Consider the following 26,746-nt stretch of genomic DNA (forward strand, 5'->3'; position numbering starts at 1 on the left):
ATTTCTGGTCACCGGGAAAGGGATACGGAGTGATATTCGGGCCTAGCACGGAGGCCATGGCATCCACATGCGTGAGTGCCTGAACCGTGCTAGCCAGAAGAGTCAAAGTAGCTTGTATCCCTTGGAGTTGCTGTGTCAACCCCGATTGATTAGCGTTGACCTGCTCAAATTTACCATCCAGAGCAGTCGTGAACTCACTGAAGGCTTTCTTAGTGATCAGGTCGTCATAGAGACCCTGATCATCCTCTCCCACTGGAGTGTAGTCTAATTCCTGCTCTCCCATAGCGAACTCGGGATTCGGAGCATCAGACATGGCTGAATACTGATTCGATTACAAATGGAGAGAAATAAAAAACTGAAACGGAGCACGGAGGGAGATGGAGTAGAAGAAAACCGTCCCAGATAAATCTGACAGAAAGGATGCTGGAATCTGGAAGACCACGAGTCCCGGTGCCTCCCCGAATCTGCAAACCGGATGCGCAGTCTGCAGAAAAAACTGTACGGTCTGCTGACGTGGCCTGTACGGCTGCTGACGCAGGCGGTACGGTGGCTGCAGGTGCAGGCGCAGCTGCTGTACGGAGCAGCAGCAGGTACAGAAGCAGATGGTACAGTCCGTACAGGCTGTACGGCTGTCGCTGCAGCTGTACGGGCTGGTACGGAAGCCTTGGGAGCTGCGCTGGGCTGACGCAGGCAAGGGCTGCAGCAGAGGAGCTAGTCGAAATAGGGCGCAGGCTGAAGGGCGAGTATGGCTCGCACGAAATTCGAGGTAAGATATTGAATCTGGGGCTGCTTGTGGGTTGCCTAGCACCCAGCCCCCCACCTATATAGGGTGCAGGGCTGAAAAAAGGCTGAGCCCCCTCCAGCTTTGGAGGGGTGCTTTTGCGAAAAAGCACCTGAGCCCCTCCAACTTTGGAGGGGTGCTTTTTTCGCAAAAAAGCACCTTCCTCCTGCGCAGGCTGCACGCAGCCCTAGACGCAGGCTGTTCGCAGCCTGTTGCGCAGGCTGTGGACAGCCTATTGCGCTGGCTGTGGACAGCCTATTGCACAGGCTGTCCTGCCACTTCTGCCTCGCCTACTGCGCCCCTTCCTACACCCCGCATCCTCTACTCCCTGGCTGTCAATTTCGTGCCCTACTCTCCTTCCTTTCTGCTCTCCTTCTCCTCCCTCAGACTTCTCTCTGTAGCCTTCAGAATTTTCGATTCTATTTCACTCCTCTTCTTCTTCCTTTTCCAGATATTTCTTCACCCCTTCTACCCCAGGTAGACAGCAAAAACGCAGCAGGTAATCTCGAATTTTAGGGCATACCTGGAAGAGAAATCCGTCAAATTTCTCGCATCAGAAGTTCCTACCTCAGGAGTTGGCTCTGATACCAACTGACACATCCCAGCACTCCTGAAACCTCTGATCTGCAAAATAACCACACACAACATCCGAACTGAGCAGGCTGCTCACCACCCAACCGTGACATCTACGGGATGTGATCCCGAATCAGAAGATGTCCCCCCGAGCCACGAGCTGAGCTACTGGCACGAACTCCCAATCAGATCCCAAACCAGCCTGGTGTCCCATACCACCAGGTGGCGCTGTGAAGCCCTGGATCTGCCACTGGGCCTTGGGCTACGCTAAGATGCAGGTGCGCGTCCGCGACACAATCCAAGATCAGACCTAGCACCTGGGAACGAGACTTGCTCCCAACTGCACACTGAGAACTGAACCCCCTGGGCCTCTTTTATAGACTCGGGCCCCGGCGCCAAAAATAGTGAAGACCTATAAATAGTTCATACCCTTGCCACTCAACCCGAGAATCAAGCCTGCCTAGCTCTAAGCCTCCCCAGGCTAACCTGAGCTAGTTCTGTGTACCTAGTACACGTCAGATACCGATCTGTGCACATGACATGATGCGCCGTAGTCGGATCCAAAGAAACATAGAATGTGGATCTGTTCTCTCCACTGATATTGCCCCAAATAAGAGATGATCTATATAAGACTGCTACTAATCTTGATCCCTGTACTCCACCTATCTCCCTCGTCTCCTCCCTGTAGGTTGACTCCCAAGTGTATCAACTGACCATCGGTAAGGGGCGCTCTGGGCTTGATGCATCTCTATGTAGAAGACTGTCTTTTCCTGTGTATGACTCTAAGAAATTCCCAAGCTCGGACCAAAGGGTACGATTACAGTTCCAAATGGTGCAAGCAAGGGTCTCAATATCTTGAGTCTCATAGACCTCGGCCCCCTATGTGGAGGAGCGGTTAGGTAGTCGACGGGGTCCGGTGATGAGGCATCCATCCCGCACTACTGCCACTTCCCCTCTTTGCGAGCCACATCACGTAGCTGTAAAAGAGCACGTCTCTCTTCTATCTGTAAAGGAGTCAGGTCCTCATCCATAGATATAGTGGGGTGATCACGTAGAGACGATCTACGACGCAAAGCTGCCAGGTGTGCCTGAGTGTCCTTGGAACGTATAACAAGAGGCTGCTCTTTGTTGGGATCTCTCCCCACTCCCCACGCTCCCACAATGGCATGGTCTGGAACCCCTAGTATGGTCGCCACGAAGGTGGTCGCGTCGCCCATCGGTGCAATCTCTGTCCATGGGATCCCTCAGACTTTGATATTGAGAGCCTTGGTGGCCCTCTACTGCTGCTCCAAAAGGGTAGCCAAAATAGTTGCCTTTGCAGTTTCTTGTTTCACCACATCTACCCATTTGGAAGTCTCTGCTATGGCCGACTGCATGGTGGCTATCCGAGCCTCCACGGTTGCTGCAGGTGTACCCCAGAGGCCATGCTCAAGGAAGAAAACTCCTTCTTGAGCTCCATGATGTCCTGTTTGAGCTCCTGGATGAGATTGGCCTGTTGCTAAATAACAATTGCCTGCTCCTGTGTAAACCAGGTCAACTCCGCCTCACATGCCCGAATGCTATGTACTTCTATGAGTATCGGTTGATGCCTTCAATGTTAGTGAGTAGAACCGCTTTCTTATCATCATCATCAACTTGGGCTTCAAGAGCCTCAAGCTGGTGGATGATAGAACTCAAGGTACTCAAGTGTTCTGTCAAAGGTTGATCTTCATTCATGCTCAAAGAAAAGAACTTTTACTTCGAAAATACCTTGGAGTTATTGATTTTGTGGCTGAAGAGCTGATCTTTGCTTGCTCTTTTGATCACTGGACTTGCAACCCCCTAACATTTAGAATGGTTGTTGGGAGCGCTCTGATCTTGCTTCAAAAACCTAACCTTTAGTGTTAGGGTTTGCTGTAGAAGACACCTGACATTAATTTGACAACAAATCTGCTGATGCAGACCTGTTTTTCAGCAAGAAGGGAGTCGCCTCCTAGGGCGCTCACTAGTAGGAGTGCCTGGCTGTCAAAACAGCCCCAAAACCTTACTCAAAATGCTTTGAAACACCCGAAACCTGCTGTAGATGAGTCGACCTGTAAAAGCAGACAGAAACAGCAAAAAGAGTAGTCGTCTTTCCAAGGGAAAGCCCCGGGAGTGCACCAATGTAGGCGTCTAGGACTGAAGCAGGGAGAAGATGCTGTCATAGGTAAAAAACAGGTTTAAAACAGGCTGCCTTGCTGAGAAATGCCTTGGAGTGCAGCCCAAGGCCCTAGGAACAATTGCCTATTTGGGATAAGCGTCCACGAGTGCTTCCTAGGTCGAAAACATGCTGCTGTACTGAAAAACGACCTAAGACAGCGATCCCCTCGCGATGAAAGGCCAAGTTTTCGTGACAGAAGTGCTCTTGAAGGGTGGAGAGGGTAATGGGAGAAGAGGGGAAGTGAAGGAGAGGCTGAGGTAGGCTGGAGGCAGGTCTCGAACCTGCTTTGATACCATGTCAGAAATATGGTTTCAAGGGGGAAAGCAATAGAAAGAAAGAAAGAAAGAAAGAAAGAAAGAAAGTTTATTAAAGTCTTTGGAAGACCGATGGGTCTATGAGACTGTGAAATTCCTGATACAACGAGCTGTGGTAGTGGAGCTACTAAACGAGCATCCATATTAATGCAAAATGCAAAATGCCAAAAATGCAGAGTGGCAGTACTAAGTCCTAAGTACAACATAGTGAGAGGGATCAACCGAGGAAGAAGTCTGCTCCTGTCTCCGTGCTCGGAGTATCCTCTCGCGGTGTCTAAGTGCCTTATGAATGAAACCTGCCAAACATCGCTGGTCTGGGTAGGAGAGGAAATGGGCTAAAATCCCATAACTATCTCTGAAGAGGCAGTGGAAACGTCCTCAGATCTCATAGTACACAGGATACCTGAAGATGAAATGCTCCTCTGTCTCAACCTCCTGTATGTCACATAGTGTGCATATGCGCCGCTCCCTGGGTAGTCGCTCTGCTCTGCCGCTCTCGATGCGAAGTCTGTGTGAAGAGACCCGAAACTGCCCAAGAGAGATCCTCATCAAGTGGGGTAGGTGAATCTGTGTGTATCCTGGTGGGTCAATGAAACCCTCCGCTGTGATATGTAAGAAGTGATCTCTGTAGAAGCTAAGCTTCACTGGGAGTTCACTCGGTTCCAACCAGGTCCGAAAAGTTTGTAGCTGTAGTAGATCCTCACGGATAACCAGGTTGACCTCGTGTGATAAGAGGGGAGAGAACGGAGCATCCATGCTATACTGGAAGGGAGGTAGTCTATCTATGTGGAGCCCCAGTCGCTCAAACCATCTCTCTGTATGTGCATACCAGCACCTCTGATCTCCTCCTGCTGCAAGTGCCATAGAAGAGGATAAACCTATCCATGGTAGCCTGCTACGCCCCGAGGTATAATCCCCATATTCCCTAACTCGGTACAGATATGTGATGACCTGAAATGCAGCATCTAGCTGTAAAGGGGGTGACCCAAACTCAGCCTGAATGATCCGGTGAGGAACGGATGACTTACTACGAATCATCCGTGATAGCATGAGAACCTGTAGCCGCTCCACACGGGCCCACTCTGTATCCGACAAGTCTGGTCCCCAACAAGGACTGCCGTACATCCCCGCTGGGCGAGCCAAGGAGTCAAAAAGCAACCCCTTGGTGCGTGGATCCTGAAAGTGTGAGCGGAAGCACTGCCTCTCTAGCCCGGCCAATGAGGCATACCCTCTACTCAAGCGTGCCTGCATGGCGGGTCTCATAGTGAAGCTGGGTCCGGAGAAGATAACCCCAAGATAAGTGTATGATGAAACTATCTCAACAGATGACCCCACGAATGTGAACTGCTCCTGACGCATGATGGCTCGAGATGTATTGAAGATCATGACCTTGGTTTTACCCAGGTTGACCTTCAAATCATGAGACTCACAAAAGGACTGTAGTGCGTCTAGGTGTCTCTGACCAATGCATAGTTTTTGGGCTGTGCATGTACCTGCTCACCTGAGATACTGCAAACTGAATATCAGGTCTAGTGTTGCAGAGATATATGAGGCATCCAACAGCCTGACTGTAAAGTGTGGCATCAACTGATTCTCCTGCATCATGCATTGTGAGTTTCAGCCCCGGCTCCGTAGGAGTGGCTATGGGCTTACACTCATGCATGTTAAATCTGTCCAAGAGTTTCTGAACATACTTGGACTGAGACATAACAGTGCCACGTCTCTCATGAGAGAACTGGATCCCCAAATAAAAGTGAAGCAGCCCCAAATCTGACATGTCAAAGTTGGTCTGCAAATCAGCTTTGAAATCTGCAATTTTTTCTTCATTGGACCCTGTGAGCAGTAAGTCATCGACATGAGATGAGCAGTTGGTATAAACCAGTAAATGTGATTGATGATGTAGATGCACAAAATGGTAATGCTACACAGAATTCACAGCAGCAATCACAAAATATTAGTGGACGTGTAGTGTCCTCTAGTAGTGGTTCACATACTTCGCTGTGGATAGGGAGATTGAGATAAGAAGGATCTCCTCGAAGCAATGTAGATAGTGGTATGCAAGTATCACGAAAAGGAAAAGAGAAAGTAGATCAGCCCATGGTTGATGTGAATGCAGGTCACTCTTATGTGGATGGTGAATCCAGTGGCTCAGAACAGAGCCTTGATGATGAGTTGGGTATTTCTTTTGTTGTTACACCTGGAGTAAGGAAGACAAGGGATGTTTTGAGAGCACCTGGTAGTGAGCCTATTTTGCATAGGTCTACCAGAGCTAAGTATCCCGTGGATAGGCTGAAATATAATGGATTTATAGCCATTCACCATGCCTATATGGTCAAAGTGATACATGAACCAAAACCCTGTTCTTTTGAGAAAGCCATGGGAAAAGAAAAATGGGAGAAAGCCATGGATGAAGAAATGGATGCCTTGGAAGCAAATGCTACATGGGAATTGGTGCCTTTTCCTAAAGACAAGAATGCAATTGGCTACAAGTGGGTTTATAAGGTGAAGCACAATGCAGATGGTTCTGTGAACAGATACAAGGCAAGATTAGTTGTCAAGGGGTATGCACAGACATATGGCATTGATTATGAAGAAACATTCAGTCCGGTTGCAAGGATGGCAACCGTAAGAGCAGCCATTGCTATGGCTGCATCAAAGGGATGGTTTTTACATCAGATGGATGTAAAGAATGCTTTCTTGCATGGTGATTTGCAAGAAGAGGTCTATATGGGGCAGCACAAGTGACTTTCTTACCAACGGGAGGTGGATGCAAAGAAGTAAAAAGACACTTCCTAGAAGTGATGTGCTTGGATGCACTGCTGTTAAAATACCATGTGTTCAGTGTTTCATTAACACTGAAAGCAGATGCATCTGTAGAAGAGTCATAGCTGCAAGTCAAAAATGCATATGTATCATCACTGCAAGAGGCTGTACTATCCCGAGCATCTGGAACAGCCAACCTAGAATTTGAAATGCAAGATAAAAAGGCATAATCCTGTCCAACAAAGTTGGCTGCAGCATCCCCACTGTCAGATGCATGAGGAGCTGAATCTGAAACAGCCATAACTGAGCTGTTTTTCTTTTCTTTTGCAAGCCTTTTCCTGCATTCTGCTATGTGATGACCTGGCTTTTTGCAGTAGTGACAAAAACCCTTCTTCTTGGGCTTACTTGCATCATTTTTAGCCTTTTGTGAAGGCTGTCCTGACCCACTGGAAGGCTGATTTACTGATGTCTTTGCCTGTCCCTTTGTTTTTTATTTAAATTTTGAGAGCATGGCTTGTTCACCTGCACGTGAAGCCAAATTTTTCCTGGTCTGCTCTTCCTGAAGCAGAAGTCCTATCAACTCATGAAAAGTGAGGGGATTTGCACCCCCCCTCAATGATAAGTTCAGCGAAGTGTGAAAGCTGAGATAAGACTCAGGAAGAGAATTCAGAGTGGTTGTAATCATCTCTGAATCAGGAATAATTTCATCTATGTTTAACAATTACTCTCTGAGATCCTGTAGCTTTGTGAGGTGGACTGACATGGAGTCACCCTCTTCCATATGTGTATTACTCAACTCTCTTTTCAAGAAAGATACCCTTGCATCATTCCGAGCTGCATACATACTTTCCAAAATATCCCACGCTGCCCTGGAGGTCTTACACGACCGGATATGCGGAATGATAGACCTTTTCACTGAAAGAGAGATGCATGACAAAGCTAAGGCATCCCGTGAATCCCATCTCTTCTGCTCTGGAGTAGTGACTGTAGCTGCACCAACAACTTGTCCTGCAGCTGCACCCTGTGCACGACCTCTTCCACCTCCTTGCTGAGGAGGGGTAGCAGGTGCAATATCTGCTGGTCGGATCTCATCCCCATTGACATAATCCCATAAATTTCGAGAAATCAGAATATTACGTACCATGAAACTCCAGAGGGAGTAGTTGGTACCATCCAACTTGTCTTCTTGTGAAAGACCACCGAACTGGAACTCATTCTGATTTTGATGGGCCATATCTGAGAAAAAGATTGAAGCAGATACAAAGCTCAATTCCCTTACTGGGAATGAAATGCACAACTCCCAAAAAAACGCAGCCAAGCACGGGCTGTAAATGCAACTTAGATTTCTGTACTTGCACTGTCAGAAATCTGTCCAAGCATCAAAAACTCTCCAAAATCTACCAAAAGTGCTTCAAACACTCCAAGAAAGGCAGTATGAACTGAATACTCCAAAACATGCTCTCCCAACACAAAAGCCCCAATTTGTGACTTGAAATTGCAACCAGAAAGGGGCAAAGTCACTAAAAGCCCCAAATCTGCAATTTTTGAACAAAAGCCCCAAATTTCAGACTAGATCTGCAGATCTGTCTGTAAAAGCCCCAAATTTTAGACAAAATCTGCAATTTTTGCTCCAGATGTAGCTCCGAAACTACACAATGATTGCAATGTCTGCAACATACAAAATGCCCCAAATGTACTCCCAAACAACTGAACCAAACTATGGTTTTCTGCAAGATGTGCCTGCCAAAGAACACCTGTGGCTGAAGGAAACCCGTGCAAATCTGCAAATACAGATCTGCAAGTACAGATTGTACGGATGAACAGACTGTTGCCACACGTGTGGTACTGAAGGACTGCACTCAGATCTACGGAAGGTACAGTTGCTACGGAAGTACGGACTGTACGGTACGGTACGTACGATCTGGTACGGCAGGTACGTAAGTGACGGCGCAGGTACGGTCAAACAGGCGAGCTGTACGGTGAATCTGTACGGTGCTGTACGGGAGCTGTACGTAAGCTGTACGGCGCTGCACGTGAACTGTACGGAGACTGTACGGGAGTTGTACGGAGGTAGTACGGAGGCTGTACGGGAGCTGTACGGAGGCTGTACGGGAGCTGTACGGCACTGCATGTCGGGATTCCGTACAGTCGTACGGACTGTACGGACGAGTTGATGCAGGCTGTAGCTGGAGGCAAAGGGCTGGAACTGAAGGAAGCAGGGAGCCCGGAGCTCTTGAACCTGCTCTGATACCAAATGTGAGAAGAGGGTGAGTGAGAGAGAGCAAGAGAGAGTGAGAGCTGGAAGCTTGGAAGCTGAAAGCTTAGTTGCAATAGAAGGGTGTGAGAGTACAACACAATGAAAGAAAGATAAGGTTTTGTCCTAGTGACAAAACCTTAGTAGTCACTAACCATAGTTAGTGAACTAACTGCGGTTAGGGGGAAAAACCTCTTAAAGAGGAAAAAGTGCCCCTAACTAGCTTATTATATTACATTGGTCACTGCTGAATTATATCTATAATTCTAACACAGACGGCCAGAGTAAGAAGGTGAGTGATCCCGATCAAAGCGTATATCGTGGTAGGTGGAGTAAGCCCTGAGTGGGGTGGAAGGTGCTGTGCGAGGGGAGGTGGAGATGCGAAAGAAAAGGTATGTGTGATCAGTCCCTGGGGGGAGAGGTGCTACAGTGAAGTCAGTAATGCGAGATGGGAAGACAGGGGATCCCATGATGTAATCAACAACACTGGAGCCCCCCCCATGTGGAAAGCATGTGAAACCACCTGAAGCGGGCCATCTGTCAAGACCATTATAGATAATGAGACCATGTATTCTGCCCAGGTCTAATAGGGCCTGCCCATAGGATGAAAGTGGACCTCGCCTGTCAGCCGAAACCCGTAGCATACCTGCCTCCTCAAGGTCAACATTTGCCAATAGAGTGGAATCATCTCTGAAATCAAGAAGTGGTACCTGACGGGTCCTTGTCCTCGCGTTGAAGTCCCCCACTAGGACTTCTCCGCGGCTAGAAAAGTCAACAATGGAATCCATGTATTGCATAATGAGAAAATGACTCAATACAATGGCTCATATAGGTTAGGGTTACAAAGCAACCCTAGAAAATTAGGATTTGGGACATAAACCCTAAAATGACCAAAACACACATAAACTGCTAGATTGACACCTAAAACTCCGTATATCCAACAAAGATGTGTTTTGTTCTTAAATTTAAAACTGTCTATCAAGAAACAGGTCCGAAATGAGTTGGCATGAATGTCTTCCTCAAAAGGCACATAACTAAACTGATAATAACCAAGATCTAATTAGGGTGGGGCAGTCCTTTAGCAATGTAGTAAGACCAAACGATGTCATTAGGCCATTCCAAAGGGCAAGCTAGGATTTAAATTGCATAGATGAACGAAAGGCCTGTTGCTACCATCTATTGAAGATACAAATACCTGATGGGCACACTTCTGAGCCACCGGCATGCCAATTGATCACATCAGCAACCCTATCTTTTGATCTTCTTGTGAACCAAACAAAGAAGAATTTGAGTATTGGATGCTTGCAAAAGCAAGACGCTAAACATTCTATTAATCTAGACCTACTCAAAGAAAGCTTGGCACAATGAGTCGACTTGTCTTTGAAGAAACCGAATGGTGGGCTGTGAAACTTGCCTTCCTGAAGTCATACAACTCTATGACAAATTTGGTGAAGTGCTTGAAGAACTCCTGCCCTCAGAGTGATGAGCCAATGGAGCTTGCATGCTCAATCCATTGTACCCCTTGAGAATGAAAACCCATCTGATGAATTGCCTGCAAAAAAGTCAACCTGTATGCCCACTCTACAAGAACAAGCAATGATTGATTTGATAATTTTTTTAGAGAATTGTATGCCAAGGGATATTTTAAACCTCCATTGATTTGGAAGGAGCTTCAGAGGACCGGGTGTTAGAAGAACATCAGGCATATGGTCTCTGAATCACCAAGGATTATATCTCCAATGGTTTCATTTTCCACGGTTCTTTATGAGGACATACATTTGTTTCAAGGGGGGAACAATATTACATCCCCATGGGGTTAACCGTGGCCTAACCCAAGTTTGGATGATGTAGGATTAAAGGCTAGATATGAGGATGGATCTAGGTTCAAAGTCAGTCAAATCCAGAGTTTGAAATTAACTAGGGTTGAGACTAGCCTGGCCCAGCATCCGGGTAGGTGGAGAGTTAGGATGCTGTCTAATCATGGATTAGAAATGGCCGAAGGTTGAAGCTAGAGCTAGCGTGGATGAGGTCTAGATCCTATGTTGCATGGTGTTTGATCCATCATTTACATGTTTTATTTCAATGAGTGATGAATGCAAGTGCAAAGTTTCTACCAACTGAGAATTTTTTGTACGGTTTTAAAGATTCATATATAATGTATCATCTCTTTTGTCAGCTTGGCTTCTGCTTTTCAAGCACATTTGTCGGTGATGGCTGTGACTATCAGATCTTTGGGTTTGTAAACATGCTTTGGCTTAGAGGAATTGTTTTAGTGATTGTCACGTGAAGTTATTAGCCTCTTATCATAGTATTTGTCTTTGTCATGTGAAGTTATTAACTTCTCGTCATAATATTTTTCCTTTCAAGTTATGGTTATTGGCTTCCCTTTTGTTTCAGGTATATGAGAGAATCAAGGCTCCTTTGTTAACATTGGTCAGCTCGGGAAGTACGGAGCAGTCATATGCTGTTTTAACTCATCTTCACTTGTTAGTAATGCGAGCACCTGTTCTTTTCTCTTCCGACTACAAACATTTCTATTGCCGCTATAGTGATCCGGCTTACATGAAGAAATTGAAGTTAGAGATGCTTACTGCTGTTGCAAATGAAAACAACACTTATGAAATTGGTAAAGATTTAATTCTCCTCACATCATCATTCACAGTTTTCAAATCCATGCTTTTTTCCCTGAATTTCCTCAGGTTATGAGTATGTATTTTTAACTAACGGCTTATCATCTTTCTCCAATTGCATATACTATTCCTAATAAAGCTAGGTGGAACAGGCTGATTTCAAGGCAAGGTGAGAAAGCAGGCTGCATCAGCGGCGAAAAATACCCAAAGCAGGCTATTCCAGGCTTCAAGGCAAGGTGAGAAAGCAGGTCGCAGCAGTGTCAAAAAACACCAAAGCAGGCTATTCCAGAGCAGGGCCTGCAAGGTGAAAAGGAAGAAGGGTGCTGGTGGTGAGGTGCAACCTGCAAGGGGGCAGGCAGGCATCTACAATGGGCGCTAGTGTCTTGGGCAGCTCTTGACAGCCCAAAAACGGGCTGTTCAGAGAATTTCAAGATGGAGGCTGAAGCAGAGGGTGCTGGTGATGAGACGCTCAGTTGACAAGCAGAGGGTGGAGGGAAGGGGAGGTCAATGTGTGGCTGAAGGAAAGAAAGAAAGAGTTTAAATAAAGCCTTCGAAAGACTGCAGTGTCTATGAGACTGAATGAACCTGATACAACGAGCCAAAAGGGAGGAGTCTCTAAGCGGGCATCAACACCCAAGACGAATACAACATAGCCATAGTCATAAAGACACCAATACAAAAAAAGAAATCTTTGAGCCGATGGAGAAGATGGGAACTGTGATGTGGTAGCATTGTGATGGTCCTTGGGGAACTGAGGAGTAAAAGCTTGGCATGACTTCTCTAAGAGATGGAATTCATTGGAAGAATAAGACTACTGGACGTTTTTATTCTTGCCTCAGTTCGTCATCACAAATCTCAAAGCTGTCATGCTGATCTTGATGTAGACGTGGAGGCTGTTGGAATTCAGTGGTATAGATTGGGGACTTTCCAAAAGGAAAGACCCACCCTTTCCAGCTTGACTGTAGCTCCAAAAGTGATCTATTGCAGCTGCGATTACGTGGAGAATCCAACAGAGAAGATTGGTGCCGATTCGTTGGCCTATGGAAAGGAAAGAGAGAGAGAGCCATGTCATACAAAGTTAAAACCTTTATTTTTAAAAACAAAGCCACATCATCAAGGCCATTTACCCCTCATCTCTCTCTCTCAAAGCCATCCACCCCTCTCTCTCTCTCTTTAAGGCTCAAGGCCCATAGCTCTTTCAACTCATTAGCCTCTCCAAATTCAAAGCAAAGGACCAATTTAAGGCATCTAGATTTAGCGGATTGGTGTGGAAGAGCGAGACCGAAAAAAAGGATCGCACGTGAAGGAAAAGAGCGAGTTGACTTTGAAGACAAATCCAAGGCCCCAAACAAATAATAGGGAGGTGGAAAATACATTGTTCTCTCTTTGTTAAAGCTTTTTGCTTTACGCTAACTGGATAATTCTCATTTTTATAATGACGAGTCCAGAAAGAGATAAAATGGTTAGTGAAAGTGAGAAAAGGGTGAGAAAAGGAAAGGTCATTGTTGAAGAGGAAATACATGAGGAAACACACGAGGAAAGTATTGATTTGGAGGATGTGGATTATGGTTAGCAATAGTAGAGAGCGAGAGACAATCTGAACTATTCCACTGAAGCAATCCGTGTGTGTGAGCGTGAGTAGGTAGTGGCATCAAGTGGTTCAACAGCAGCGGCATCGTGTGGCTCAGTAGGGCTTTATAAAGAGGGGAGAGAGGGACACAAATGATCGTGTGGGTTTCCATCTAAGACAAAAGCCATGACCAACATCTATAGGCCTACCCATCACCGTGATTCAAATTTCAACAGCAATACCAAAAATGTAAGGGATGCGAGCGCCATTTCATTGAGTCGTCAGAATCATTGCCATCACCCATCAAGGTGGCACTAACCGAAAGATGCATTGCGGGTGAAGCTCATATGGAGATATGAAAAAGGAGGCGGAGTATGTACATGGCCATGAGAGTGCGAGCAATCTTCATGAAAGAGACCGGGCGGGGAGAGTCATTATAGGAGATGGGAGGTACGATGCATTGTGAAAGAGTGTTTGAAGAGGAGCATAGGAGAAAGGGAGGAGACAAGGGAAGTGACATTCTTTGCACCTTCCTCCAAGCTAACCCAATGGGGCTTTCCAATCCCTTTTTGTCCTTTGAGACTAGAGATGGGGAAGCTCCTCTACAATTGGTTCTCGATAGGAAGTTATCCTCCATCGATTTTAATTCACGCGATGGAAATAACAGATTCGTCGGATATCGAGGAAATGAGAAAGACACCAAGAGCATTGCAAGAAGAGGGGGGATCTATTAGCTATACTGGAAGATGTAATTTACAATGAGGCTATGCATTGGAGTGCATATGTGCTTTACATTCAAGTGCATATATCTAAATCCTTCATTTTTAGCCAATTCTTCATCAATCGATTTGGCCTTCTACGTGCATTGGATGGGAAGGGGTATCTTCCATGTGGCATAAGAGGCTGATTTCCTCAATAAATAGCGACATCCTCTTAGTTGGCCTGTCCAGAAGAATGAAAACCTCATCCCCAATGTTTAGGTAGGGGAATTCATGTGCTTCCCATTTTTATAATACACACAATGTTAACTAGATGCCTTGCAGGCCACCTTGTCCTATTTGCCTAATACTTTTATATTATCAACTTGGACTCATGCTCACTTATCTCAGCAATGCACTCATGGCGCCATCCAAATGGGAGGGTTGGACACGTGATACCTTGCCACCTCAATCATGGAGCCTTGACTCACTTATTATACAAAAATCTCACCACATCACCTTTCATACCTACATTTTAATTGTCCTTTTGAACAATTACAATGGTAATAGCAATGCCTTAGAGATCCTCACATCAGTTAGGACTGATCTTATTGTTACTTGATGTGGCTTTTGGGACATCTATTTTGTGCCTCCAAAGTGGCTTAGGATTGACAGGAGCTTTCTTGAAGACCTGGGGTCACAATTTAATTTTCAGCCCTGGCATTTGCGGGTTCTTTGACACATGGCTAGGATTTGTCTTTTTGCTTTTGCTTTGCTTGTGCATTTCCAAAGGTTTCTTTAACGCATGCTAGGATTTGGCTAGGATTTGTCTTTTTGTTGTTGCTTTGCTTGTGCATTTCCAAAGGTTTCTTTAACCAGTAATTTTGAGAGTTGAGCAACCATGGAATAGAAGGATAATTTTTGCAGGGATAAGAAAAGAAATAATAGTTGTTTCTCAATAAAGATGAAATTTAATTGGAAGTGTTCTTCATCACTATGACTTGCTTTTGCAGTGACAGAGCTGAGCGAATATGCAGCAAATGTTGATGTAGTCATAGCTCGCGAATCAATTCGAGCAGTTGGGAAAATTGCCTTGCAGCAATATGATGTAAATGCTATAGTGGACAGGTTGCTTCAATTTTTGGAAATGGAGAAGGATTACGTGACAGCTGAAACTCTGGTCAGTGTATAAAGGTCCTTGCAAATGCCACCTTCATTCATGTGTGTATCTATTGTAAGAAGTTTCAGTAGCTGTGTTTATACTGTGCTGATCTTAGTTGCAAGTAACAATGGTGATCTTATTTTATTTAAATGTGATCTAGTGCAACGAAGTTTTCCGTAGCTCTGTTTAAATTGTGCTGATCTTAGTTGCCACTAACAATGGTTGCATTTTGTAGAGATCATTGTACAATTATCAGTTTATAGCAAGACTCGTATCCTTGAATGTAGAAAGCGTGTTTGTCTTGCAGGAGCTAGCTTTATCTGGGCTTAACTAGCCCAATTGTTGTCATACAGTTAAGAATCTTGGTGACTATAGGATCTCTGGACCGTATTCAGATGTACATTTGGGTAGAAGAGAAGTGTAGTCAAATCTGGCCTGAAACATTTGATTTTAATACACTCTAAGCTGATGATGCTTAGCTCTATATGTTTTTGTGTTGAGTCAAATAAAGGCTCTCAGCCTTGAGTTGTCCCTCTAAAGTGAATGTATTTCGAGTCATAAGAGGCACTCTGCCCTGGGTTGTCCCCCAAAAATGAATGTATTGTCTTTTACTTTGGTTGATGATATTGACCACCCAGTTCAGAGTAAGGGGGGTGATGAGTGATGGCTTGCCCTTTTCGGTCGCAAGCTGACTGAGAAGTCACTATCACACGGGAGGTGTTGGATAGTTGGACTTGCTCTTTGCAGTATTGCGGTGGAGGGGGGATCGGTCTACTCTTGCGTGTTGGGTCTCACACCTCTTTGCTCTGAAGGGGGGTGTTGGAGATATCATAGTCAAAGAGTGTGTTGGTGTGTAGTACTAGGTGATCTAGTACTAGTCTATGTGTGAGTCTTGTGTGAGTGTCACGTGTCATCATGGGACTTATCCCATACTCACTAGGTGCTAGTGTGTGAGTGAGTAGCCTACAAAAGGCTTGTACTTCACTTATCTTGATATACTTGATGAATGAATGAAAGCCTTCATTATGTCTTCATTTGAGTATCACTTCTTCACTTCCTAGCCTATCTCTCTCTCACTGACACCATGTTTCTAACACATATGGGATATCCCCCAATATGACACGTGGCATCCATAGGACACACCAGACTAAAGCACACATAAAACTCACTCATCTTGAGTCCATTTCCTAACACCCCCCCATGGAGGGACTACTGGAATGGAACCAAGAACAGAACATGGTAATGATGGGATCTACTTATCTGCGCATCCCATGTAACTCAAAGGATAGAGTTTGAGCATTTTCAGAGGTTGATCCAAGTACTCTTATGGCTTGAGACTCAACATGACTCAGAGGCTCATGTCTTAGCATGGCTACATGACCAGCTCATAGGTCTAGGAGCTACACCAACATCTTGGAACTCGGCCATGCTTGATAAAAAACCCCATCAAAGACTAATACAATGAGGCTCCCACAATACATCCCCCTTTTGGCTCCAAAACGGGACTAATTAGTGACATGGAGCCACACATAACAAAGCGGTACATCATTTTAGGAGGACTATCCAAGGCTGAGAATCTTTATTGACTCAAGGTCAGATTTAGAAAACAAAATCATCATCCTCATCTTCCCCTTGAGGAAGAGATAGATGTCGGATTTCAGTAGTAAAAGCATGAGTTGGTGTCGGGATGTCTTCTTCTTCTTCTTCTTCTTCTTCAGTAGTGGCAGCTGCAACCAAGTTAGTATGGTGCTTGGATTGTTTCTTGGCAAACTTATAAAAACAAACGATACAACGTTTCTCTGTATGGCCAAGCTTCTTACAATACGTACACTTGAGAGGCTTTGAATTTGTTTTTACCCTTAGAGAACAATGCCACTTCCTTATGGTCATCCTTATGTCTTCTATCATGATCAATAAGCATCACAACCATCTCATCAAATTTCATATCCCGTGCCATATGTAGGAATATCCTCAATGCTGGAAATGAGGACAACAACTTGATCATCTTCCCCAACAGGGGCCTTCAACGCATCAAGCTGAGTGATGAGAGATTCCATATTATTCAAATGTGCATTAAGAGAATCTTCATGCTTCATTTGAAGCTTAAAGAATGCCTGGCTAAGAAATACTTTGGAGTTGGTAATTTTGTCACCAAACAGGCATTCTAGCTTTTTCCACAAATCTAAATGATGAATAACTTTTGGAGTTGGTAATTTTGTTACCAAACAGGAGTTCTAGCTTTTTCCACAAATCTAAATGATGAATAACTTCATGAGACAAATCCAAACCAATAATAGCAAGAGCTTTGTCATTGGGATTTTCCCATTATAGGGTTTTCTTCTCATGTGTTAAAGCCTTTTTGTCCTTTCCACTAACAACATTCCACACACCTTCTTTCATAAGAATGAGCCTCAGCTTGGTTTGTCATGTGGGAAAATTCGTGCTAGAGAATTTCTCAATAGTAATAGCAGGCTTAGAAAACTCCATTTCATCAAGGATGAAGCAAGAAAGAAGAGAGATATTGCAAACTTTGGTGTGAAGTGAACTCAGCAAATAGATGGAATCAAATCAGTCCCAACAGTAGTGAGAAATGAACGACCAGAAGTCCTGCTCATGAATTGCAATCATCCGAGCTTCGTCATGCCATGAACTGGCTGTAAACAGCCTCCAATCGATGCTTGCAGTTCCACGCAGCAATATCAGCAGCAACGAGGTAGTTAGATGCAGAAAGGGCGAGGTCCCCTAATGTATTGAAAATTCAGCATTTTCTGCTCCAGCACATGGCTCATTTTCTCAAGAGAATGAAATCAGCAACATCACACACAATTTTGGGTAAAGAATAGTGAAATCGTTGGGGTAGAATGGCTGCAGATTTGTTGAGCTCTTCAACAGTAGATACGACAAGTAAGCTTGAAAAAACGACCTGATTTGTTGACGTCCATAATGCAGCAGAAAATGGCCTCAGAGATTGTGCTGCTGTAGGCGTTTTTCACACTTGGAGGTCCAGCTGTATGAAGAAGAAGCTGAAGAAAGTAATGCAACGGCAAACCTGCAGCAAGGGCGGTTCTTGTGCTAAGCAATGACCCCTCCACAATTGACAGCGGCAGTTGACGACTCAGCTCCACGCAACCGTCACGAATCAGCTCCAATACGTCTTCATCCCAAGCAGCCCCTGAACCGATATTCACAGCCAATGTACGGAAGAGACTTGTGCAGACAAGTGGAGAGCGTCCATGAGGGGAAGAGGAGAAGATGATGAAGGAGGAGGAGGCGATGAAGGAGAAGAAGGAAATGAAGAGGCTAGATCGAACTCTCCGTTAGGAAAGAGGTAGAGTAGCTTCCTTTGGCCTCCCTCAACCTCATTCCCTTGGAGAAGCAAGGAGAAAGGAGGAGAGGAGAGCTGGCTTTGATACCATGTGTTGGAGCAAAGAGGAGTGGGAAGAGGAGGTAGGTTAGGAAGAGGAAAGCAAAGATTGCAACTAATGGAATGACTGAAAGAGAAATGAAAAGTACGAAATGAATGAAAGACTTACATTGGGAAAGCTTGATGTTGACTTCAATGATGTGACACACAATCACAAGTACAACCTTATATAATCTAGACCCTGGACAAAGAGTACCAAAATGCATATGGGATATCACCCAATATGACACGTGGCATCCATAGGACACACCAAATTAAACCACACATAAAACTCACTCATCTTGACTCCATTTCCTAACAATTGCTATTGCTTGTGATGGAGCTACCCAAGGGGTTTATTTGACATAATTTTCTGCATCGGATCTTGGTTCCACTTCGAACTCCAAATAAAAGGCTTGAATAAATTGCAAACGTAGATCTCAAAGTCATATTTGAACCTACTTGTGAAAACTGAAATAAGAAGTGCAAGTTGTAGAAATGCCAAAAATTGGTAAATGATTGATAGTTGTTGCGAGGTGTGTTGACGAAACGTTTTGAGTGTCGGTATTTTATTTCATTTTTCCCTACATGTTCGTGTATTGCAAGGCAGCTATTGGGGGCACACATACCTCACTGAATTTTCCAGCGAGGATGCTCCCTTGGAACTTTGGTGATTGGGAAAAGAGCTCAAGTAAGAGATTGGGTACTTTTGATGAAGCCGTCCAACGTGCAAAAGCAAAGAACTGGAAGATACATAGATTGGGTTTAATCGATGTGCCCAATTTGAAAATGGAGCAATATTATGTTCCGAACTCTATGATGAAGCCTTTTTTGGATGTGTGTGTGTTGCCATGTGCATCAAGGAGTGCTTCTCCTTCCGATGTTTTAATTTCAAAAGCTGCCAATTTTAATGATTAGTTTGCATGCAATGCAATAAAGCCGACTAAGGCCATGATGTGACAAGCTGTGTTCAAGCTAAGGACAATGACCTTTTGTCATGTCTAGTGATTTGTCACTCCCCAAGGGTGGGGAAGTCCTGATGACATGCCAACTCTTAGAGGATGAATGAGCAATCATACCTAGCAGAGACCAATGAAGTGAAGCGAGGTGTGCTTGAGTATGATGATGAAGAGGAAGTTGAGAGCTTGTATGTGCCATAGGCTTTAGTTTGAAGAGGATCCAAGTGTACCAGGTTGTGTTTTCATTCATAATGTCGACCATCTTCGTCACATATTACTTATGATGCAAGTTACATGCATGAAGACTAGGCATATGTCTATAAAGATGCGTTAGAGACGGCAATCCTTGAAGAGGAGGCAAATCTCTTGGAACCTATTGACAAGGAAGTTAGTATGTATGATGTTGTGGATGCAAATGATGTTAATGAAGAGGAAAAGCAGCTGATCTAATTGCCAAGCAGGAAGAAAACCATTCATTTAGGATGAAGAATCGCATGATGGAGAGGTGGGTGCTTGGGATGAGCTTATGCATATGGTGCGTGAAGCAAAGGCTAAAACGACGGATTTCCAATATGAAGATTCCACAGTCCAAGATGAACCAAGGGGTGGACATGCACGAGATCAACTTCACAATGATGATATGTTGTTAGTGCAAGAGGATGATATTGCCGAGGAGGATGGTGTCAGTGTGGGACAACGCTTGGATAATATGGAAACAAGGAACGTGTGATGGCACCCCTAGTAATGCATAAGAAAGGGTTAAGGGGGAAACAGCCAGGTTGGAATTCCAAGGTCATTAAAACAATGGTATCAGTGGTATTGTGGGCTGGCTAACAGCATGTGAAACCGACATGTTTTGATGGTGTTTGATCACGAAAATAGTTGGGGAAAGGCATTGCCGCCAGGATTGGGCTGTTTGGAGGAGATGAAAGGAGAATCAGAGGCAGTTGGACGAGAGAGCTGTGTCTGGGTAATTGTGTGACTGCAGCTTCAGGAGGAGGCTGCGAGTCTTGGGATCAGGAGGAAGCCTGGTACTCCCATATTGCACGAGTCTTATTTATTCCCTGTGCATGTGTGTGTATCTACACTGGGTATGAAATCGTGTCAGTTGGATGTTGGTCCTTTATCTTGAACCTTGTATTGTATTGTTGAGGCTATTTGAGCCAATGGAAGCAATTGGTTGATTCCACCGGGAAGGGAGCACTTGCGTGCATTGGCATCTGGCATATTGTGTCAACTATAGCATATGTGTGTGTGTGTGTGTGGGGGGGGGGGGGGGGGGGGATGCATGATGTTGCTATTGCTTGTGTTGGAGCTACACAAGGGTTTGATCCAACATAATTTTCTGCATTGGGGATCCTGGTTCCTCTCCAAACTCCTATGAATGGCTTGAATAAATTGCAGACATAGATTTCAAAATCATCTTTGAAACTACTTGTGGAAACTGAAATTAGTAGTGCTCAGCATCAATGATGAAAATATTATCGTATAATAATAATCAATGCATTGCATTGATTTTCGCGAGTCAGGCCAACCTGGAGTAAGCTTCGTATAGCGGAGCCAACCGAGGTTTCTAGGGAATTTTTTATGTGGATAGTGGCAAGGAAGCATAAAGATCTTATCTTTGCTCCGCACTCCGCAAAAACAAGCTCGCTTGGTGAAAATGGTAAACAGGTTGTAGAGATGTTCAAAGTTGGCTGCGACGTGTGTTGACGAAAGGTGTTAATTGTCAGTAGTTTTTATTTCTTGTCACACGCTCATGTATTGCAAGGCAGCTATAGAGGTCACTCACGTCTCACCAAGTTTTCCTATCAACATCTGTGGTATTCCTTAGACACTACCGAACTAGGCAAAAAGCTAGCATTTTTTGTGGAGGCCTTGATTTTCTAGAAATTTTGTTAAAAAAGGCTCTGCAATCATTCAAACCAGAGAACAGTTTGCTTGGGTATTGGACAGAACATGTCTTTTCTTTACTGCATGTTTTGTCATTCTTTTGATGAGTTAATCCATGCTGTCAATGATTTTTTGCTGACTGATTTGTAATCTGACGTTACTTGCTTTAAGTTTTGCTTTTATTTAGGTTACTCTTGCATAATCTGACATTTATAAGATTGGAAACATGCAATCTATTCATGACGAGTGCAGTTGTTGCACTCATGCAGCTTGTGAGTGTGTGCATGCATAGAAATCTGCTAGTATGTAACTGGAACAACTGTAGCCCTTATGCTACTAAAGTCGGACTATAAAGCGAACTAAAGATATGTCTGGTTTATGAAATGGAAGGTTGGTTTAACATCTCCTTTGAGGCTGCTCTAAAGGGTCCTCAAGACAGGTGTTAACGATGCATGGACTATGGATCTGCATTGCCTCAGTTGGATCTGGAATGTCTGGTGATTTGGTTTTATTACATTGAATTTCTGCTTATATGATCATTTTTTATTTGTCATGTTTTTGGTGAATCGTACAGGTGCTGGTAAAAGACTTGCTAAGGAAATATCCACAATGGAGCCATGACTGTATTGCTGTTGTGGGGAATGTGAGTAGCAAGCATGTGCAAGAACCCAAAGCCAAGGCGGCTTTAGTGTGGATGCTGGGCGAGTATGCTCAAGACATGCCAGATGCTCCCTATGTTCTGGAGGGCTTTGTTGAAAGCTGGTCCGAGGAAGAATCACCTGAGGTAATCTATTTTCGTTCATAAAATTTTTATTTTTGTATTGAAAGATTGTATCCCCTTGAGCCAATACATCTGCATAATCTTTGTGCCTCCTGAAGCAAGATTTCATGATTCATGAAAGAACTAGGAAATTATAATTGATTCTCCACCTACTCACAATGGCAAATATATATTGTTTTGTTTCATGCGTAGAACACTTTCAATTTAGTCTCTTTTTGCTACAAAAGATTAAATTGGAAGTTAGAAATGGTTGTGGACAGTTGTGTGAAAATATTTAATGTTATAGCAGTCCAGCTCCATTGGAAGGTTTTATGCCAGATTCACTCTGCATGTATATAATGATGAAGGTTATGCAAAGAAATAGATTTGAAGTATAGAAAAAGTTTTTAGAATATTCAGAGCAAGGAAAGCAGATTAAATTCATAGTTCTGTTATCGTTGTATTTATTTAGGGGGGGGGTGGTGGTGGGATATTATAGTGTCTGTTTAGTCAATGGTATTGTCTCTGTCTCTTTTATTTCCATGGTCATGACTTACCATGTAGGGGTGTTTCAAGATATTTTCCCTTTTGGGAGGTGTCGCATGTGAGAGAAAAAGATGGTTCAAAGAGGCAAATAACTGTTTGGAAAGGTGGGATATCTCAAGCCAAGATTTACCTGAGAAGAAAGTAGCCAATGGTCATACGGGACTTTGTGCAGCAGAAACTGGTGGACACTTTGTGGAAAGGATGTAAGGGGAAATGGAGTTTAACAAGAAAGAGACCAACCCCATGTTGACATATATTTGCAGATTTAGAGTCAGCTCCTATGACCTGGAGGTAGAGACTGGTAGATGGACGTTTAGACGCCACTAGGCAGAGGAGGCTCTGTAAAATCTGTGCGCGCAGTTCGACTGAGGACAAGCTTTATATGGTAGTGTCACGGATACTCGGCGATCAGATTGGCACACGATATGCGGACGGACTCCTAGCATCTATGAGCGAGCACTAACCACTGGGGGGATCTTAGCGACCCCATACATTCTTTCACCAGAGACTGGGAGGCTTGTAGGTATATGCAGCCCTCTCCTGGACCACATATGTCCATACACTTTGCTACTAGTTTTCTCTTGTTTTACTACTTGATTGTATTTTTTTTAAATTGTCTCTATAACTTTAGACTGAGTTGGGTACTCGAAGTGCAGATTGTTTATTGTTTATCTTGTTCAGCGGAGTTCTGTCTTGAACTCTCTGGACCTTATATTTTATGCTTGCCTTTTTTTGCAGTCTTGTAGATCCTAACGGGTCTCCCGTGAATTTGAGACAAGCATTTTATTTCATTTCTGATAGACCCCTTCGAAAGTATTAGGTGTGGTGATAATCACTGAGCTGGAGGAAATGGGCTTTGTTAAAGGCCATTTTCATCGCATGTTGTTGCGAGGGAGATACCTATGTCCTGTGGGTTTATACTTGCCATTGATCATCCAGAATTACTTGATGAAGCTCTTGCTGTGTCAAGCATAGAAGAGAGTGTTCAGTGAATCAATAGACATTCCTTGTGAACCAAACCATTTAGAGGCTTGCGTGCACCAACACTGCTCATCTCCCTGGGCTGCAAGCTACATAGATGATGAGAGAGCCAACCATGTTAATCTCTGTCGCTTGCATCTACCCATTCGTACTTTTGACGCGATCTATGTAGGTAATGGATATGGAAAGACACATCTGTGTGGAGGAGTCTTGTTGCAAATACTGCTACGATAATGTCATGTGGAGTACATTTTCTCCCCTGGATCATCGGCCAACATCATGACTTGCAACCTCTTAAAACCAGTCCACTCGTCCTCTCTAAAGATCTTGCATATAGGGCTGCTGGTCAGACGACGGTATCAAAGAGGAGTGATCTTGTGAGTATGTGTTGGAAATGTACCTGGAAAACTTGGGGTCTATGAAGATGGACCCCAGATATACATATGTTTTGACTAGCTGTCAAGAGGGCGTGAGTTTGAACTTGCATGTGTGCAAGACCTTGGAAAAGCCATGGATGTGGGTGTGCAAAGCTCCCCTTCAAGATTAGTGCCTTAGGGGTAAATTTGTGGATTGGTCCAAAGAGGGAGGGCAAGGGACTCTTAGAATTCAATTTAGGCCATTGGTGGGGCCTAAAAATTGCCCGACTAGAGGGGGCCAATGGGGGCAAATAAAAAGGGGGATGCCATGTGGCATTTCCCATTCTTGGGATGGAATTAGCAATGTAACATGGAACAGTTAATGATCATGTAATTGCAGTGAGACCTTCTTTAAGGTGTTTTGCGAGCCGTATGAATATGCACCATAAAGAGGAAGAGAGAGAGAGAGTTGGGTTAGAGAGAGAATGTACACGACACCAGATTGGGTCCCTGTACCCATTGAGGGGCCCCTTCCCCAAATAGGGAAGAATTTACTTCATACTTCGAGAACTGTAAAATATACAAATAATACTCCTTCAGATAGCACGGGATGCAACTTTGAGGATGACCCTTGACACTGAGAGTTGACCCACGAATGCTTGAGAAGCAACCCAATCTCAGCCAAGACCAACACTGCCCACACTATAGATGTAGACCACTGTGCAAGGGTATTGAAGAGGCTTGTGTTGTCCCCGGGCATGCAGCGGAGCTGCGTGAGAGAGAGATGAAGGGAAGATGGAAATCTGAGATATGGAGCTTGAGAGATCTATATGGAAGCTAAGAGATATGGAGCTAAAGAGAGCTGAAGATAGAGCTGAAAACTGGAAAAAGAAAGCTGCTGAAAAAGCTCTACTTCGAGCCCTGGCTATGGAGCTGCGTAGGCACTCTATTGGAATCACCCAATGTATTGCTGAACTTGCTGCTGTCTTGCAGGGGATCTTTGGAGGGATGTGGGCTGCTCTAAGGCTGGAGAGGGAGGATGGGACTGAGGGACTCTGAATGCTGAAGGCAGCAAGCCTCCCTTTTTATAAGGGGCTGGAGGGGCTGTTGGCTGGCCCCAACCAACCAAAAATAGCTGACCAGCCAGTTGTCTGGTTGGGCCATAAAAGCCCCCCCTCCAAGCTGCCTATGAAGGGGCACAAGGCAGCCTATAAAAGCTGCCCTCTCCCAGCCCATTTCTTTGATGGAGAGCTGCCTTAGGGGCCCTTCTGAGGCTCCTTCCTTGGCTGCTCCTGTCCCGATTTCTTGGTCCAGGCCTTGGGGGCCCTTCCGGGCTCCTACCTAGACCTAACTAAATCCCTAAGATGGAAACACTAACCTACTATTCTCCAGTGGGTAGTAGTGAACAAGGACTTGACTTCTAACTTGACCTAAGGCTGAGAGGCTGACCTACGTAGCTCGTGCCTCACTGTCCCTAGACAATGGCTCACAATGGGGTCATGACATACGACAAAGTCTCCGACAATAGGGATCTATTTGCACTTTGTCGATGAAGGCAGTTATCACCTTGCACCCAAGTGCACAAGCAAGGAACCCTGTGGAAGGACCGAGGAGATTCATGTAAGGCTAGCCATGGAACGAGGAGGAGTTCACATAACACAAAGATTTTCGTACGACATGATACGACGATTGGGGTGCACAGAAAAGGATCAGGTGGGGGTTGACCAGGGTGAACAGCTTGTTGTATGATGGAAGCTGGTCCTCAGAATAGTAGCCTTGGAGTACAGACTGTCCGTACGGCAAACTCTAACAGGTGCTAAAGTCCGTACATTTCTCACAGGGCCTTGGGCTGGTCAAGATCGGCATTCGAGAGCATGGGCTCGGAACTCCATGCTTGTGTACTGGTGACTGCGTGGCCACCTTACGTACGTGTATTATGGGCTAGTGTACTATGTGCTGTACGGGTGCATAGGCTGTGTATGGACTGCTCTTGTATGGCCAGGAAAAGATCTGTACGGACTGTTACAACACGGGTGTGCAGGCAGTATCAGAGTTTGCATGAGTAGTTTGCCTTGGTTGCATGGACAGCTGCTGCCAGTGTGGTAGCATGGGAAGATTGTCTTTGTGTTGGTATGCATAAGCTCGAGAATGAGCTTTGTTGGATGCTCTAGGCTGGGTAGGATTTCACACATGCACCTCGGAGATGGCTCTTGGCTGTGAGCTGTTTTGGAGATCCACTACGGGCATAGTGATGCATGGTTGTTTCAAAGATGCAAGCTCTCAAGGTTGAATGATTTCGTTCATTCCTTAGGGCACATCAGTGGTCCAGTGGGCATTAGAGGTTGGCAAGAGAGTTTGTGATCCCGTTTGGATTACTAATAGCAGCTTCGGGCTTCATGCTAGTATTGGGGACTGATTTGAATGCCTATTAGAATGTATGGGGTGAGCAGAGTCCAACAGGTTGTTGCTTGGGACACTGATGCCTACTGAGAGTGGGATGTGCATTGAATGTAAGTGTGGTTGATTCCACTGTGTATCTTACCTACAAGGTTCTCCAAATAATAAAGAAATACCGAAAGGGGCACCAAGGGTTTGGGGCCAATCTATGTTTTTTTTCTTGAGTAGGAGCACTCTAGCTCCCAATTTGTATTTGCAATATTTGCTTAGTTTTATTGATGTGAAAGCATCAGCTGGTTAGTTGTCAATCACCCCCTCTTGTTGGCCTTGAGGCCGGTTTCGTGGTTCCATTGCTGGGACATCACCATCTTTCTTAAGGAGGTGAGCTTGTGATTGTCTCTGGTGAAGTATTGCCTACTGTAATTGGATTACAGCAAAGAGACATTCAGTAGATATGTCACTTACGGATGATGATTGGGATATGGAAGAAGAGTCCTCTCAGTAGGTGCAGGATGCACAGCCAATGA

The 26,746-nt window shown here is 44.7% G+C and overlaps 1 protein-coding gene across 1 annotated transcript in view; it reads left to right on the forward strand.

The window, feature by feature from the left end:
- The window catches only part of LOC147897746 (adaptin family protein), a 133,482-nt gene that overhangs the window by 49,056 nt on the left and 57,680 nt on the right, over window positions 1–26,746 (forward strand). Inside the window, exons 5-7 of the mRNA XM_087380359.1 lie at window positions 11,262–11,490; window positions 14,776–14,942; window positions 21,754–21,963. Coding sequence (XP_087236485.1) covers window positions 11,262–11,490; window positions 14,776–14,942; window positions 21,754–21,963 — 606 coding nt within the window. The remainder of the gene's footprint in view (window positions 1–11,261; window positions 11,491–14,775; window positions 14,943–21,753; window positions 21,964–26,746) is intronic.

The sequence above is a fragment of the Dipteris shenzhenensis genome, chromosome 10 (assembly GCF_047967505.1).
Source record: "Dipteris shenzhenensis isolate YYH24624 ecotype China chromosome 10, Dip_SZ_1.0, whole genome shotgun sequence".
Lineage (NCBI taxonomy): Eukaryota > Viridiplantae > Streptophyta > Polypodiopsida > Gleicheniales > Dipteridaceae > Dipteris > Dipteris shenzhenensis.